Source organism: Camelus bactrianus, chromosome 7, assembly GCF_048773025.1.
Source record: "Camelus bactrianus isolate YW-2024 breed Bactrian camel chromosome 7, ASM4877302v1, whole genome shotgun sequence".
Taxonomy (NCBI): domain Eukaryota; kingdom Metazoa; phylum Chordata; class Mammalia; order Artiodactyla; family Camelidae; genus Camelus; species Camelus bactrianus.
In genome coordinates, this window is record NC_133545.1 from 10,661,440 (window position 1) to 10,676,461 (window position 15,022).

Sequence of the window (15,022 nt, forward strand, 5' to 3'; positions counted from 1 at the left end):
CACCCCTCTGCTCCAGGCCTCATCACACCTCCAACTTGCAAATCCCTTCTTTCCCTTTAATGCGGGGAGGTCGGTGGAGGGGTGAGGAATGAGGCATCTGAAGGGTTGGCGTGGTGGGCGCCTCTCAGAGGCCAAGGTGGAGCCTGGCTCACGTCGCCAATGTCCCTCCTTGGACTGGCGTCCAGGACTAGGGCAGCGGCACCATCCGTTCACAGCTTCCTGCCCAGACTCAGACCTCCACGGAGCCCGGTGGCCTCAGGTGCTGCTTTAAGAGCTGGATGTGGTAGAGCAGCTTCTTCTGGTGACCGGCCAGGGTGATGCCCAGGGCCGGCAGGTCTCTGGCAGGAGCAGAGGGGGAGGAGTGGATCAACTTGGGGCCAGCCTCTCCAATATCCCAGGCAAGACCCCTGGCCTGGGACCTAGGCTCCCCCACCCCCGTGCTCCCTGCTTACTCCAGGCTGAGCTGAGCCACATCACTGAAGGTGCAGAGGCCACATTTGGAGAAGTTGTCCTGGTAGCACTCCAGGCCGATGGCTGAGAGCCAGGCCTGTGGGGACTCCAGAGAGGGGAAGTCCAGGGCCACGGGGTTCAGAAGGGCCTGGGAGGGTCTGAGGGGGGGAGGGGCAGGCAGGTCAAAGTCCGCTCTTCATCCTAGCCCCCTCTCCTCAGTTTCTTTTTGGTTTGTATCTCCCCTCCCGAGCTTTTCCAGGCTCTAGCCCCAAGCTCCAGACCTGTCCCCGGGGCTCTCGCCAGCCTGCAGAGTGTCTGGCTTGCGAATCATCTTGTCAAATGCAGCCACCAGCTGGTCAAAGTGAGGTCGCTGGGTACGATCCTTCTGCCAAGTGTCCAGCATCAGCAGATGTAGTCCAGGCGGGCAGCCAGGAGGTGGGGGCAATCGGAACTCCTGCTCTATTGCATTTAGTACCTGGGAGTCAGAGGAAGAATATGGTACTTGGAGGCTATTGCTGGCAGAAAGGAATGTAGTGTTAGGTAAGGAGGTGGCCTGGGATCAGGTGGAGCATGAGGCTGGAGTGGGGAAGGAACTTAAAAATATGGAAAAGGAGACCCACGAGATTGTAGAACGTGAATGTATTATAGGATGGGGGTCTTAGAAAGTGTGAGGCTGGTGGGTTGGGGGGATGGCAGTGGGGAATCTGCGATGTCTGGGTCAAGAGCTCACCTCCTGGTCACTCATGTCCCAGTAGGGCCGTTCTCCATAACTCATCACTTCCCACATTACTATCCCAAAGCTCCAGACGTCACTGGATATTGTGTGTTTCCCGTGTGCAATGACTTCTGGGGCTGCCCAGCGCAGCATGCAACTTGGGCCCTGAGGGGAGGTTGCAAGTAACAACAGCAGTCATCATGGCAGCGGCCATATTTATTGAGCAGATACTACCTGCTCAGATGTGTCATGGACTTCACATCCCATAAGGCACCTCGTTTAATCGCATAACCCAGTAGGGGAGATGGCACCACCTCCGTTTTACAGATGCAGAGGCTGAGGCACACAGAAATACAAACTTGTGCAACGTCACAGAGCTTGAGGGTGGCATGTTCGTTCACAATTGGTATCCAGCGGCCCTGACTCTAGAGTCAGACATTAGGGAAGGACAGGAGGTGGTTCTAGGAGGTCTGCCGCCCTCTTGGTCCCAGTGTCCCCGGTCCTGGAAATCCCTCCACGCCCCCTCCCTCCATCACACAGAAGAGCTCTGTCCCTTCAGACACTAAGGGACGGCACCTGTGGAATCCGCCCACCCCAGGTTGAAGCTCATCCTCTGGCACCCCTGAGGGATACGGAGCCCTAGGGCTGTGTTCTCACCTGAGGCCTGTGGCCAAGACGAGCCACTTTGCACACCAGGTGGCTGTTCACGAGCACGCTGTGGGCAGAGAGCGCGCGGTGGACGAAGGCGAAGCTGGACAGATACTGCATGGCCGAGGCCACACCCCGCTGCATGGCCACCAGCTGCAGGCTGCTGAACTGGCCCTCCCGCTGCTGAGGGACGGGGGTAGAGGTCAGCAAAAGGTGGGGAAGAGGTCAGCCAAGGACGGGAAGAGGTCAGCCAAGGATGGGAAGAGGTCAGCCAAGGACGGGAAGAGGTCAGCCAAGGGGAGGAAGAGATCAGCCAAGGGGGGAGAGGTCAGCCAAGGGGAGGAAGAGGTCAGCCAAGGGGGGGAGGAGGTCAGCCAAAGTGCGGAAGAGGTCAGCCAAGAGGGGGGACCTCAACATCGCAGAGCAGACACTGGCACCAGACAGCAAGGGGATCTGGGAATCAGATAGTCTGAGAACGAAGGATGGAGACCCCAGAGGTGGGGCAGGAGGGAGCAAAGGCATAGAGCTCTGTCTCCAGGACTGCTGAGAACTGCCCACTTCCCACTTTTCTGGACCCAAGCCCCGCGCCCCGCCGGCCCCCACCCTGCCTCACCCTCAGGCCAGACTGACCCTAAGGAAGCTGTCCAGGGGGCCCAGCTCCATGAGTTCAGTCAGCACCATGAGGGGCCGGCTCTTGGTGACCACGCCCTCCAGCCGCAGGATGTTGGGGTGCTGGAACTGGCCCAGCACTGCAGCCTGGCCTAGGAAGGTCATCTGCAGACTCTCGGCACCTCCGGTCCACAGGGCCTGGATGGCCACAGCCTGCTCCCGCCGTCCCCGAGGCTGCAGGCGGCCCCGGCGCACCTCCCCGAAGGAGCCTGGGAGAGCAGGTGTGGGCTGGGGGGTGTCCAGGAAGGTCCCACGGTGGGTATCCTGCTCCTTCTAGAAGGTATCCTGCTGGGGCCCCTTCCACGCCCTCCCTCTGCCCCGCGGTACCTGCCCCAATGACCTCCTCGATCCTGATGTACGTGGGATCGACCTCCCGTGCAAATTCTCGGAGGGCCTGGCAGGGGTCCTCGTATGTGGAGGGGTCGATGTAGTACTTCCCCCCAAGCCCTGCAGGCGTGCGGGGCACAGCGTGAGGGTGCGGTGCAGGCCAGGCTGCCCCCACACCCGACATGCTCTCTCACTTCCAATGATGGTGCCAAGGAGCTGCTCTCAACCCTGGGAAGCCCAGCTGTGCCATGTGCTCCCGGCCCCATCTCCCAGCTTTCTGTCTGTGCGCCCCCAATTCCCAGAGCCACCCCCACCTGGGCTGCTGTACTGCTGCAGCTGCTCCATGTAGCCAGTTCCACGCCGCTTCCTAAGGGACAAACCAGAGTCCTGGGATGACCCTCCCACTTCCTCCCCTGTCTGCCCCCGAGGAGGCCAACGTCCATCCTGCCAGGGATCAATGGCATGCGGGGCTGGGCCCAGGGGCAGGGGCTGGGTGGTGGAGAAGGGCCTTCCTGGGGGTTTCTGCAGGGGCTTTGGGGCTGCTGGGCCATGGCATGGAGGGGCTCACCTCTGGAAGATGAGGGCCAGCACAGTGATGGCTGCCAGCAGAAGAAAGGCCAGCGCCCCCAGGATAGACCCGATCACCAAGGAGAGTCTCTCAGGAAGCTGCGTGGACAGCTCACCTGGAGAACCAGCGGCCCAGAGTCACAGGTGTGCACAGTCCCACACGTCAGTGCACCCACACACCCTCCCACGCCCCCTCCCTATGCTGACCCTAAGATCAGCGGGCAGTCACTCTCCTAGTCTGGAGGGTTTGGGGTGAAGTTTCAAGGCCTGGGTGGTCCCTGGACCCCTCCTCACCATCTTACTGGGCCACCCCCTCCCCATCCAGGCCTCCTCTCACCTTGAGGCAGTGTCTGAAAATAGACCTTGCCCCCGTAGGGGCCGTGGCCTGCGGCAGTCCGAGCCCGCACCTGGAAGCCATAGATGTGGCCGGGGCTCAGCTGGGTCACGGTGGCTGTGTTGGTCTCGCTGGTCAGGGTGAAGGAGTGGGCTTCATCTTCTGCCTGGGGGTGACAGCTACTCACTCCCTGTTGGCCATGGTGGCCCCTCTTACCCCTGCTCCTCCCCCAGGTCCCCCCACGCCCCTGCTGCAGGGCTCCTAGGCCCCTCTCCCGGCCCCCTACCTCCAGCGCCACTGTGGGGCACTGCTAGCTCCCACCAGCGCTGCGGGGTGCCCATTCCCCTCGCCTCCCCTGCCCACCTGGTCATAATAGCGGAGCTGATAGTCCAGGATGTTGCCGTTGGTCTGGTCAGGCTGCGGCCAGGACACGGTGATGCTGTTGGAGGCCCGGCTCACCTGGTGCACCGCAGGAACTGCGGAGGGAACTGGCGCGGGGCGTTAGTCGGGGTTTCCGGGGGGGGGGGGCTGGAGAGCGGAAGTGGGGAGGAGGTCCGGAAGAGGTGAGGGGAAGCCTGGGACGGGGTAAGGCTCACCTGCATGGCTGGTGCTGACGTTGACGGCTGCAGCCTGGGGTGGGTCGGGGCTGAGCTCTGACACCCCGTTGACAGCCTGCACCTCCAAGATGTAGGGCACGTGTGCCCGGAGCCCCCCGACTAGCACGCGGCTCTCCGTCAGGCCCCTCTGGCGGGGGTCGAAATGCACCTCATCCGGGCAGCGGCGACAAGCGCCTGCGCCTCCCGCGCCGCACTCCTTGCACACGACGTTGAAGAGCAGGTCCCCTCGGCCCCCCAGCTCCTGCGGCAGGCGCCAGTGCAGCATGAGCGCAGAGCCCTGCACCTCGAACCACAGCTCCTGGGGGGCGGACGGAGGGCCTGGGGAGGGCCCGAGGGAGGAAGTTGTAGGTGTGGGGATGATTGGGAAAGGAAGGAGGCAGGAGAGGGTGGATGGCTCAGCGGGGAGGAGACAGCGGGAAAGCCCGAGGAGGCAGGTGGGAGGAGAGAGGAACGGGGTGGGCCAGGTGGGGGTGGGATCAGAGAAAGAGCATCGGGATAGGAAAACCAAGACACAGGAGAAAGAAATCACTGCAAATGCAAACCAGCTGCACCGTGTTGCCCTCAGGCTCCCCCTCTCCTGGTCCCACCCCCATCCCCATGTCCAACCCTGGATGGGTGGGGAACTCACCAGTGCAGGGGGCCTCTGGGGGGTCAGAACTGGCCCGGTAGAAGCCCTCCAGGCAGGGGCAAACCGCGGCTGCAGGGTCGGGGGCGTGGCTGCGGGCAGGGCACGGTGAGCAGGGGGCATCTCCAGCCCAGGCCTTGTAGGACCCCTGGGGGCAGGCTAGGGGGCAGAGGAGGGTAGAGGCCTCAGGTCCCCTCTGTCCATCACCTCCTGTGACCCCCACACCTGCACACAGGCATCCTCACAGCCTCCGTTCCTTTCTTCCTGAGATCTACTCCTCACCCCCTCTTCCCTCCTTCCCTCCCTCAGGCGGAGCTTGCTTCTGCCATTTTGCTAGGGTGGAATTATAATTCCATTGATGAAAAAGTGAGGTGTGGTGGAGGCTACAGGGAGGACAAGCACCAGATGTAGGTGCCTGGCTTTGATTGTATAACCTCCCTCTGCAGCAGAATCATTCTGCTTCGCTGTATACATGTCTTCCACCTGCCTCCTGGTCATCTGGCCCTGGGATATCCGCCCACGTGGACAAAGGACTCCCATCCCAAGATAGCCCAGGAGTTTAATTCTTTTCATCCCATTCCTTCTCCAGCCTGCAGCCTCAGAATCCCCAGCAATTGCTGTGGGAGCCTCCAGAAGGTTCTAGAAGTGTCAGAGGAGTGGCTAACGGCAATCTATGTGCTTTAGGAAATAAATCTGGAGAAAACAATGATCCTTTCCTAAAAGAGTTTATTCCTGACCTTTTGGGGACAGAATGAAGTCTGGGTCGTTCAGGAGAGGAGCCCAAAGGTGGAGGCAGGTGGGGGATCTCGGGCAAGTGCAAGGGAGTGGGATCTCACCTTGGCAGGCCTTGTCTCCGCGCGCAGGCTGGTGCCCAGGCTGGCAGCGGCAGCCCCCGACGGCTACCATCCACTTGCCCTCCCCGTTGCAGTGCAGCCTGGGGGGACTGCCCCCTGCCTGGCCCCCTCCTCCATCCTCCTCTGGTTCTGCATGAGCCACACAGGTGCCCATGGCGGCCACCAGGGAGGCGCCCCCGGCCCCACTGGCCTGCGTCTCGGGAAAGGCGGCGAAGGCGCGGAGCACGGAGGGGCAGGCGTAGAAGAAGAGCTTGACCGCCACGAGGGCCAGGCAGGCCCCGGTGTCCTGGAAGGCCACGTAGAAGCCGCGCTGGGTCAGGGGCCCGAAGCTCCGCTCCTTGACGTTCAGCTGCAGCCCGGCCCGCTGCCCCGCCCCGCGTGGGCCCACGGCCCACGCCGAGGAGGCGGGGAAGCTCTCATCCGCCGCGATCGTGTCCACCTTGGTCCAGCGTTTGAGGTGCCAGGCGGAAATGCCGTCGGCGCTGTCAGGCTCCTCGGCCTGGCGGTAATAAAGCGTGAAGGTCTCCCGGCAGGTGCCCCCGGCCACGCCCAGGCTGGAGCACGCCCGCACGGAGAAGTGGAGTCGGATGTGTGCCCTCTGGGCCCCTCGCCGCTCCACAAAGTGGGTCTGCAGCCAGTTGTCCTGCCCGGGGCCTGCAGGGGCCCCAGCCACGTGGCATGCCTCGAAGGTCCGGGTCAGGCGTCGCTGGTCGTCCAGGACACTCACCTCGTCCCACTGCAGGGAGGATCAGAGATGGCATTATCTGCTCTGGGCTGGGAGGGTGAAGGGAAGTGGGGGTGTTTCTCTTCTAGTGAGACTTAAAATTGATGACAGGCGAAGCAGGTAAGGCCACCCGGAAGTCTTGTTTCTCTGGAGGGAAGATGTCTTATCCCATCAATCTCTACCCAGTGCTTCCTTCTCAAATGCAACGTTCTCCTAAGACAACGCTCTCAAGAGCAAGCAGGGTGGGGGAAGAGGGGAAGGGTAGGGGGCTCAGAAGGAAAGAGTGACACTCACCCCACCTGGCGGGTAAGTGAGCCAGCCAATCTCAGATGTCTCTCCAGTGGTGTCCAGCAATACCTCTGTCCAGAGATAAGAGGCGCTCAGTGACCAGGCCTTCAGCCCCCACGACAAACCCCACCCCACTCCCATTAGGAAAAGAAAGCATTTCCCTCCCAGGTTCATTTAACTGATTTGCAGGAGCACAGCTGTCTGTCAGGAACCTGTCGCTGAAACCCTACCCATTCCTTTCCCACTTTGGGTATCTTCACTGTTTCCTGCCTTTTCTGAATCTTTTCCCATTTCTCACCTATGCTGGGTCTCTACTGGCAGGTGGGGGTTCTCCGGTCTCCCCTCCCTCTTACCTTCCAGAGCCAGGACTGAGGACACCAGCACCAGGGCCCACAGGCCGCCCACCATGCCCGCCACTCTGCTCCCTGACTGGGCAGCCCCCTCAGCAGCCATCAGGCATCTTCAGGGCTCCCACCATTGCCCTGGCCACTGCCCAGCTCCCAGGTGGGGCTGCTGCTTTGCCAGACTGGGGTCTGCAGCCAAGCTTGCTTCCTAGGGAGACACAAAGGACCAGAAGAGGCCGCTGGGAGGTAACTGCATTGCTTCATATATGGCCCAGCCTCCAAAATCTGGCCCTGTATCTCCCCCTGTATCTCTCAAACTGCCCCAGCACCAACCATGGGTGAGGGCCAGCAGAAAGCTGACTCCTGATCTCTGTCAAGCCCACCATCGTGGAGGGCTGTGGGCCCGGTCGGCGCTTCCTGCCTACTCTCCGCAGGTGACCCACCTCTGAGCATCTGTTTCTCACGGCCTTCACACTTAGAGCAGAGGGCAGTTCTGGGCCAGTCTTACCCTTTTCTTCCGGAAAGAGCTAATCAAGTTCTTTCTCTTCATTTACTCTCTCTTCTCCCTACAGTCACCCGGTATTGAAATGAAAGTCAGAATTTTTTTTTCATTAAAAGCAGACAAGTTAGAAGCTACTCCTTCCCTGGGGACACACGGTCTCCCCTCCCCATCACCTCCCAACCCCCATCAGGCTTGGACCCTCTAGACATTTCAGAGAGGCAGTGAAGCGAGAGGGACCACAGAAGGAGAGCTGTGGGGTATGGTGGGAGGGAGGGGGCAAGAACAGACGCACAAAGGAACACAGGCGGAAAGATTCCGTCTGAAAAAGGAGCAAGGATAGAGAAGAGATGGAGCTCTGCGGGTCTGGCATAGCTACATTTTGTGAACAAAGGTCCTCTCTCCACAAGGGGCACATTTTTTCTCTGGCTTACAGAAAAATAAACTTATGTCTTGTATGTGAAAAGATGCTTCCTCCTCTGCTCACAATGAAAGGCACGCATGTTGAAACAACAGTGACATGTCATTTTGTCCTGAGATTAACAACGCACTGGGTTGGAGAAGGTATGAGAAATAGGCTCTCTAAGAGTCACTGTGCTTTCGAGTTCAAATTGGTGAATCCTCTTAGAAGGACAGTTGGCAATGTCTATCTTCACCTCTGAGAATTTGTCCTTGATGGATCATATACTTGGATTCTTTCGCATGGATGTTCAAACAAGAATATTTATTGCAGAATTGTTTGCAAGGGAAAAGGCTGTAAAGTAACTGTTCAGCAAGGGGAAGGTGGTTAAAAAATTATGGCACAACTTAAAGAGGAATAAGGGCTAATGTTTATGTGCTGATATGAAAATAACTCCAAGTAAAAGTACACTGTCCTTTGCAGAGCCGTGTACAGTATGCTCCCTACTGGGAACTCACTAAGGACCGTACATATACGTGTTATGTAAATAGGATCTTCATGAAGGGTAGACACAAGCTGGGGAGAAAGGTGGAGGAAGAGGACTGGGGCTAGCACAAGGGAGAAGTGCTCTCACTATATGCTCTTTAATTTTTATATTTTAAAAATCTTGCCTCTATATTATTTTTTAAATTAAATCACTAAAATTTCACTTAAATCAGTCAATAATAACTGTTTAGTAAATGAATCCAGATAGTGTTCATGCCCTCAAAATGACATCTCGGGACTATGTGATAAGCTACCCCTTGATACAAAACATTCCCCAACCTTTAGAAGCAGAGCACCGCAGCTCACAAGCATGGGACCAGGAGGCACGGCTGCTCCCAGGGTCAAGGTGAAGACGAACAGGGCTGCTTGTTAGTCTAAGATTAGTGGTGAGCGAGCTGTCTCCTCATGACTGAATCTCAGAAATCTGGAAGTTGCATGGTCAAGAGCAGTAGATTTTCCTGTTGGGTTGAAAGACACGAGACTAAGAGTGGGAAAAAAAAAACTTGGAAGTTGGAACTTAAAAATTACACTGTATACAATGAAGCTGAAACCAAACCATTAAACTATATTTAACTTTGCTAAATATGAAAATCATGATTTGATGTCTACTACATTTTCTGGTAATGCCGGCTGTACTGTAAGATAAAGGCTTCAGCATTCTCTCCATGTGGTTATCATGAAAAGACACCGTTTCGACATCCGTGTGGGCTGCTGTGTAGGGGATGTCTGCCAACTAGCCACTGAAATTTACCTTTCATGCCTCTAGAGCCTGATTTGTGGAATAGAGAATTCAACTTATAGCGTGTGGAGGCAAGTAAGGAGAATTTCCAAATCATCACGTTGTACCCCTTAAACTTACACAATATCATATGTCAATTGTATCTCAATACAGCTGGGGAAAAAAAGAAGCATTTCTACATGGGAAATTATTCATAAGAAACAGAGGTTCTTTGCAAATACTGTCCCAAATTCTACTAGAATCATTCACAGATTAAATAAATGTTTCAAAGAAGAATGAGGAGACAGTGAAGTCAAAAGCATGGCCCCATCAACAATGGCTGTTTAGGAAATATCCTGAAGTAATTCACGTTGTAGGTGGACCCCCCCACCCCCCAGACTCTCAGTGGCTCAGTTTGGAGACATGCTTCTACACCAAAGCAGACCAGCTTCTGGCCAGAGTCACAGGGTCTTATCAAGAACCAAAAATGCCCGCAAAACATCTTTAAACAATGAAGCCTATTATACCATTTGCCCAGCAGATATTCTTTAGAATAGCCTCTTTCAGTCAGAACATGGATGGATTCTGGAATCTGTACAAAGAAGAAACTCTAAGTCGTATGTCTTCCTAAACTTCTAACTAGATGAATAATCCTGGAGAAGGAATGAGGAACACCGTGGAAAAATCTCAGTGAATTTTTTTGAGAGACAGCGAATCATGAGAGAAAAAGATGCACTGCAGATCACATCGGCTGTGCAATATGGAACATTCTAGAAGATGAAGGCAAAGCATATGCTTTGATGACCCACGCTACAAGTAACATGGTGGCTCGCGGCTACCCCAGGGCGTGCATGAACATCCTTAGTGTGCATCTAGAGGACAACATGAAGCTGGCCTCTCTCCAGAAGCTCCAGAAAGGAGCCAAAGCAATTCTAAAACATGCTAAGCCACTCAGCTTCTGTTGTCAGGAGGAATCAAGTAGAAAGTGATAAAATAGAGACATTGCATGTGGATTGCCAGGAGTAATTTTTTGAAATTTTACTAAGGGCAAAGATACTCATTGAAGAGGTTAGAGGGTCTTCAAGTATCCAGACGTGTACTTCTGCTGTTTGATGAGAACCTCTTATAGATTTGGATCCAGAAGACTGAAGGTTATAAACATATTTCTTCAGAAAAAAAAAAGTGTTGCTGAGTAAGACTACGAAGTTAGGTCAGTTCTTGCGTATCAAACAAACCAGATAAATCCAAGTCTTTATTTTTTAATGTATAAAAAGAAACTGAGTGTATGTCTGTGGCAAGGACAAAAACAAGGATATAAGGAAATTTTATTAAGATATGGAAGAAATTGCTGTCAATTAATTCCTACCCCTGCAGGTTCTTTTGAGAGAAGATTCAAAGGCAGAAATGTAAGTGACAAGAACACGCAGCTCCATCGTATGCCTGGACTACAAAACAAGCAGGACTTAGAACTTGATTTTCAAAGGTGCCTTCAATGGCTGAGGACTAGGACATCTTTCCGCATTTGGTCCAGGAGTCTGCCCTGGGAGCAACCAGTCACATCTCTGCCGCCACTCAGAGGGGGACCAACCTCTGTAGGGCCAGGCCCCTCATCCTCCTCCCTGAGGCCTGCTGGAGAGTCCTCTCTTCTCCAGCTCATGAAAGGAATCCGTCAGGGTTTAGAAATCCTCTAACCTATGAAAAAGTAGAAAACTTATCTCCATCAGGAAAACATTCACATTTCAGATGTGTATATGGTTTTAAAAATATAAGACACCAGCAGCAGCAGAAATGTGGATGTAAAATCAGAGCTCAGAAAATGAGACTGATTAGAGAAAGTTTCATGTGATAAAAATTGCATTCTATCACCAGCTTTTTTTTTTTTTCAGCCCCTTTTCTGGCTTTATCATTTTATATTTTTTTGATACAGTAGAGACACTACACCTGCAAGCTTGCTACATTTCTTTAGTTTACAAAAATATGACAGTTTCGTGGGTATAAGGATTGTATTTTGTTTTCACAAACTGGCAAAGATTAAAGATGTGTAGAATCTAAGCTTATAAATCATAGCTTATGAGTCCTGGTAGCTATAAAAATGAAAGCTTTAAAAATAAATGAGTAAATCTGTAAGAATTTTAAAAGTTAACAGGGCTCAAATTAAAATGCTAAATATGATAATTTATGAGCAAACCAAGCTGACTTAATATAATTTATGCACCTCGTCCACAAAGTGAATTTTTTAAACATTAAAAAATATAAGCCAAATAAGCTTGGAGGAAAGTATGTAAAAAGATATATTGGGCTATGAAGCTAAAACCTGTAGTGGGTAGAGCTGGAGCATGCAGGAGTTATTAACTTTGTCTTATACAAATTTGAATTTTTTTATGTTATAATGAGCATATCTTATTGTTATAATTAAGACAAAATCTCATTATTAAAATCTAAACAGAAAAAGGAAAATGTAAAACCTAGACTAGCATAGCATGGGTACATTTTATCCCTCCCCTCTTTGCCCCCAAATATTTAGAAATTTTCATCTATAAGAAGAAAGGAGAGATATCGAGGCAGTAGGAGCTGGAAATGAATGAGTGAAATAATGTCAACAGTAAAAGCAAAATACCCTTTATCCCTGGGCATTCTTTAAGTGTCTCTCCTAAGAAGTTCAGCCCCTGAGAACTGTCCCACTAATGACATCATGCTTCTCTTACGAGCTGTCAAGCAAAGGCCTGCAACTCCACAAGGAAAGAGGGGAACAGAGGAGGCTGTACACTTGAAACACACGTGAGGCATCGCTGCAAAGGGAGCTCAGATGGGGAGGCAGAGCAGCCCGCGGGGGCCAGCAGGGCCAAGGACGCTCCCAAGGGCAAAGGGGTCGATGGTTTTAAATGTCTCATGTGCCTGGTGTGGTTGCTGAGCTGGTCCTCACACCTGTTAGCCACAGGGTCAGCGTGGGAGGGGTCAGCACATAGGCCCTGACCTCCGTCCTGTTCTGCAGCTGTTAAACGCCCAGGAAATTCCAGTATAATCCTTGCTCAGCTGAATGCTACCCTTTAATCTCTACCTTGGATACAGTCTCAGTAGCTCTCTCTTCACCCTCTGGCCACCCACCTTAAAAAGGATCCCACTGGCCTTTAAGGAGAGCAGCCAGCAGACAGTGAGGAGGTGGTTTTCTTCTGGTGCTTCTAGCCCCAGCTGTCCTGGCTGCAGAAGCCAATTTGTGGATCACCTAGCAGAGGACAGCCCTGTGTCCCTGGAGGCCTCCAGCCCCTGAGCATGTCCCCCAGAGCACGCAGATGCAGACAAATGCGCCTCTCACTCCCCGGCTGGCTGTGGAGCTGGGGGAGGCTTTTAAGATGCAGGCAGTGTCTGGATCTAGCCAGACAACCACTTAGAATGAGCCACTCTGGCTGTGCACAGATAGGGGACAAGTGCGGCTGTGGAAGAGGGCACAAGGGAGGGGGCTGGGGCAGTTGAAACATATGCAGGAGAGATGAGGAAGTGGCAGATTGTGGAAAAGCCCATGAGTGCCAACCCATGCCCATGAGAGCGAGTGTGAGAGTGTGTAAGGGAGTGTGACGAGGTGAGGTGGGTGTGGGGCAGGAGAGTGTGTGCTGGGCTGTGTGTGTGTGTGTGTGTGTGACAGCATGCACATTAGCACAGATCCCACGTGGTCCTCATGCTGGTGGCAGACGCCTGTGAGTCCTTCTCCCTCACCCTGGTCTGCCCCTACTCCACCCCCAGTCAGGCTGTAAGCTGCTCTCTGCCCTGGGAGTTGCTTCTGCAGAAACACATGGGAGGGGGAGGTAAGCCGGGAAGTAGAGACTGGGAAACCTCAGGCGCAAATCCCCTCAAACGCCACCGTCCCCCTCCTACCTAGTGAGGAATGTGGTTGGGACACAGGGTCTAGGGTCCGGCTCAGGAGATGGGGATGAGCTGGAGAGCAGCTGGCCCTGCTAGTGGAGGAATGGTCTGGCCCTTCCCACACTGAGCACATCGCCGCCTGTTGCTCCCCAGCATTCTGATGACAGAGTGGCCACAGCCAGCCATCTTCCTGCACCCTGAATGAACCAATAGACTCTAAAGGAGTCCTGTTCCCTAGGCCACTAGGTAGGTACATAGGAGCCCTCACGCTAATCTTCCTGCTACAGAAAAGGTCCAGTGCCCTGAAAGATCCCTCTGAACAGCACCTGGCAAGTCTCAATGCCCCAGTGCCCACCACTTGGGCAGTTTCCGTGGACTGCCAAAGTCCCACATCTCCTTTCCCACCGAACCAGCATCTCCCTGTCTACAGCCTGAGTCAAGCTCCCAGGTGGGCAGAGGGCCTGGGGTTAACTGATTGGGAACAGGCCCAGCCGCTTCTCTCCATGGGCACTGCCAGGGACATTACAACATCGGCTATGCTGGGCCTGTGCCAGTTCCCCCAGGGATGGGAGGAGAGACAGTGCCAGACAGCCAAGATTGGTGGGTGGGGGTGTCGGGCAGGCAGGGCCAAGCACCCAGATGTAACGAGAGGGGGTGGAGCTGGGGCAGCAGCAAGCAGTAGACTTTGGTTGCAAGTTGGGGGTCATGGCTGGGGAGCAGGAACCAAGCCTTCGCTCCACTCCAGGTGTGGTGATGGAGGTGGGGGAGAGGACAGGCTGCGGGGAACTGGGGGCAGGTGTGCCATCAACCTCCTTGCTCCTCCCAGCTCCACCGGGATTGGAGAGATGCCACTGGAGTCAGAGGGGTGGGCAATCCTCTTCAGAAGGCTTGGAGACCAGCCTCTGCGAGGACCCCCTAGCTCAGGACTCCCTGTATCAGAGCCAACGGAGTATCTCTGAAAACACAGTGGGGGATCGCAGCAGCAGGACAATCGGGGTGTCACGGATGACTGGTCAGAGGCGGGGGCGGTTGGGAGCCAGGGTGGCCTGTTCCGCATCCATCACGAACCCTGCTCTCGCCTTGGGGAGGGATAGATACTCAGCACTCTGCTAGGAGGACTCCCCGGATTTGCAGAGGCCCTGTCTGGCGGGCCCTTCCACTTCTGCAGACCTTAATCCCTCTGTCCCCAGGCGCGCCGGTCCCCGACCCCCAAACACCGCCTGCGACCCCAGGGCTCACCTTGGCGCCGGCCGCAGGCTCCGCAGGTCTGCGCTCCCCGAGGCCCCGCGCTGGAGCTGCGGCTCCCGGCGCTCGCGCAGCGCCGCCCGCGTCTCCGCTGGGGTGCGGGAGCCCCCCTCCCCGCGGCCCGGGCCCGCGCGGCCCCGCGGGTCTCAGGGGTTGGGGCGGCCGGGGGGCGGTGGCGGACGCCAGGGGCTGCTCGGGAGGCGGGGCGCTGGGGGATCGCGCGGGGTCCGCGTCGCGCTCGCCGTCGCCGTGCTGGGTCGCGGGTCCCGCCGGCCGCCGCTGTGTTCGGGAGCAGCGGCTGGAGCGAGCTCAGCCCGGCCCGCCCCCTCCGCGTCCCTCCCAGCCCGGCCCGCCCCTCTCCGGCCCCTTCGGCCGCCCTCCCTCTCCCCTCTTCCGGGGAGCCGAGCCCGCCCTCCCGGCCTCGGCGGCGAGTGCGCGGCGCTCGCTCCGCGGCCCCGGCGCGCGGGGGAGAGCGGGGTGGCGGCGCGGGGCTCGCCCGGGGCCCGCCTGGGAGCGGGGCCGGGGGACGTGGGCGCGGAGGGTGGCACGCGTGCGGGGCCCGGGGTTAGGCGGCCCACCGGGCGCCTGGGAGCG

At 55.8% G+C, this 15,022-nt stretch overlaps 1 protein-coding gene across 5 annotated transcripts; it reads right to left on the reverse strand.

The window, feature by feature from the left end:
• Positions 1 to 35: 35 nt before the first annotated feature.
• EPHB6 (EPH receptor B6) lies at positions 36 to 14,748 on the reverse strand. 5 transcript variants are annotated; one of them, XM_074366878.1, is made up of 19 exons: positions 14,423 to 14,744; positions 8,887 to 9,065; positions 7,671 to 7,728; positions 7,172 to 7,370; positions 6,825 to 6,889; positions 5,789 to 6,542; positions 4,956 to 5,111; positions 4,307 to 4,645; positions 4,074 to 4,198; positions 3,714 to 3,876; positions 3,378 to 3,492; positions 3,124 to 3,176; positions 2,810 to 2,929; positions 2,444 to 2,691; positions 1,823 to 1,996; positions 1,181 to 1,330; positions 732 to 925; positions 453 to 608; positions 36 to 338 (listed from the first exon to the last, which is right to left on the reverse strand). In XM_074366878.1, the coding sequence occupies exons 4-19, from the start codon at positions 7,269 to 7,271 to the stop codon at positions 230 to 232; spliced, it is 3,021 nt and encodes a 1,006-aa protein (XP_074222979.1). In that variant the 5' UTR covers positions 7,272 to 7,370; positions 7,671 to 7,728; positions 8,887 to 9,065; positions 14,423 to 14,744; the 3' UTR covers positions 36 to 229. The 5 variants fall into 5 exon arrangements, with proteins under 5 accessions (XP_074222979.1, XP_074222980.1, XP_074222982.1 ...); XM_074366879.1 differs by having other exon boundaries at positions 7,606 to 7,728; XM_074366881.1 differs by having other exon boundaries at positions 1,823 to 1,993; positions 7,172 to 7,728; positions 14,423 to 14,748.
• Between the last annotated feature and the right edge of the window lie 274 nt (positions 14,749 to 15,022).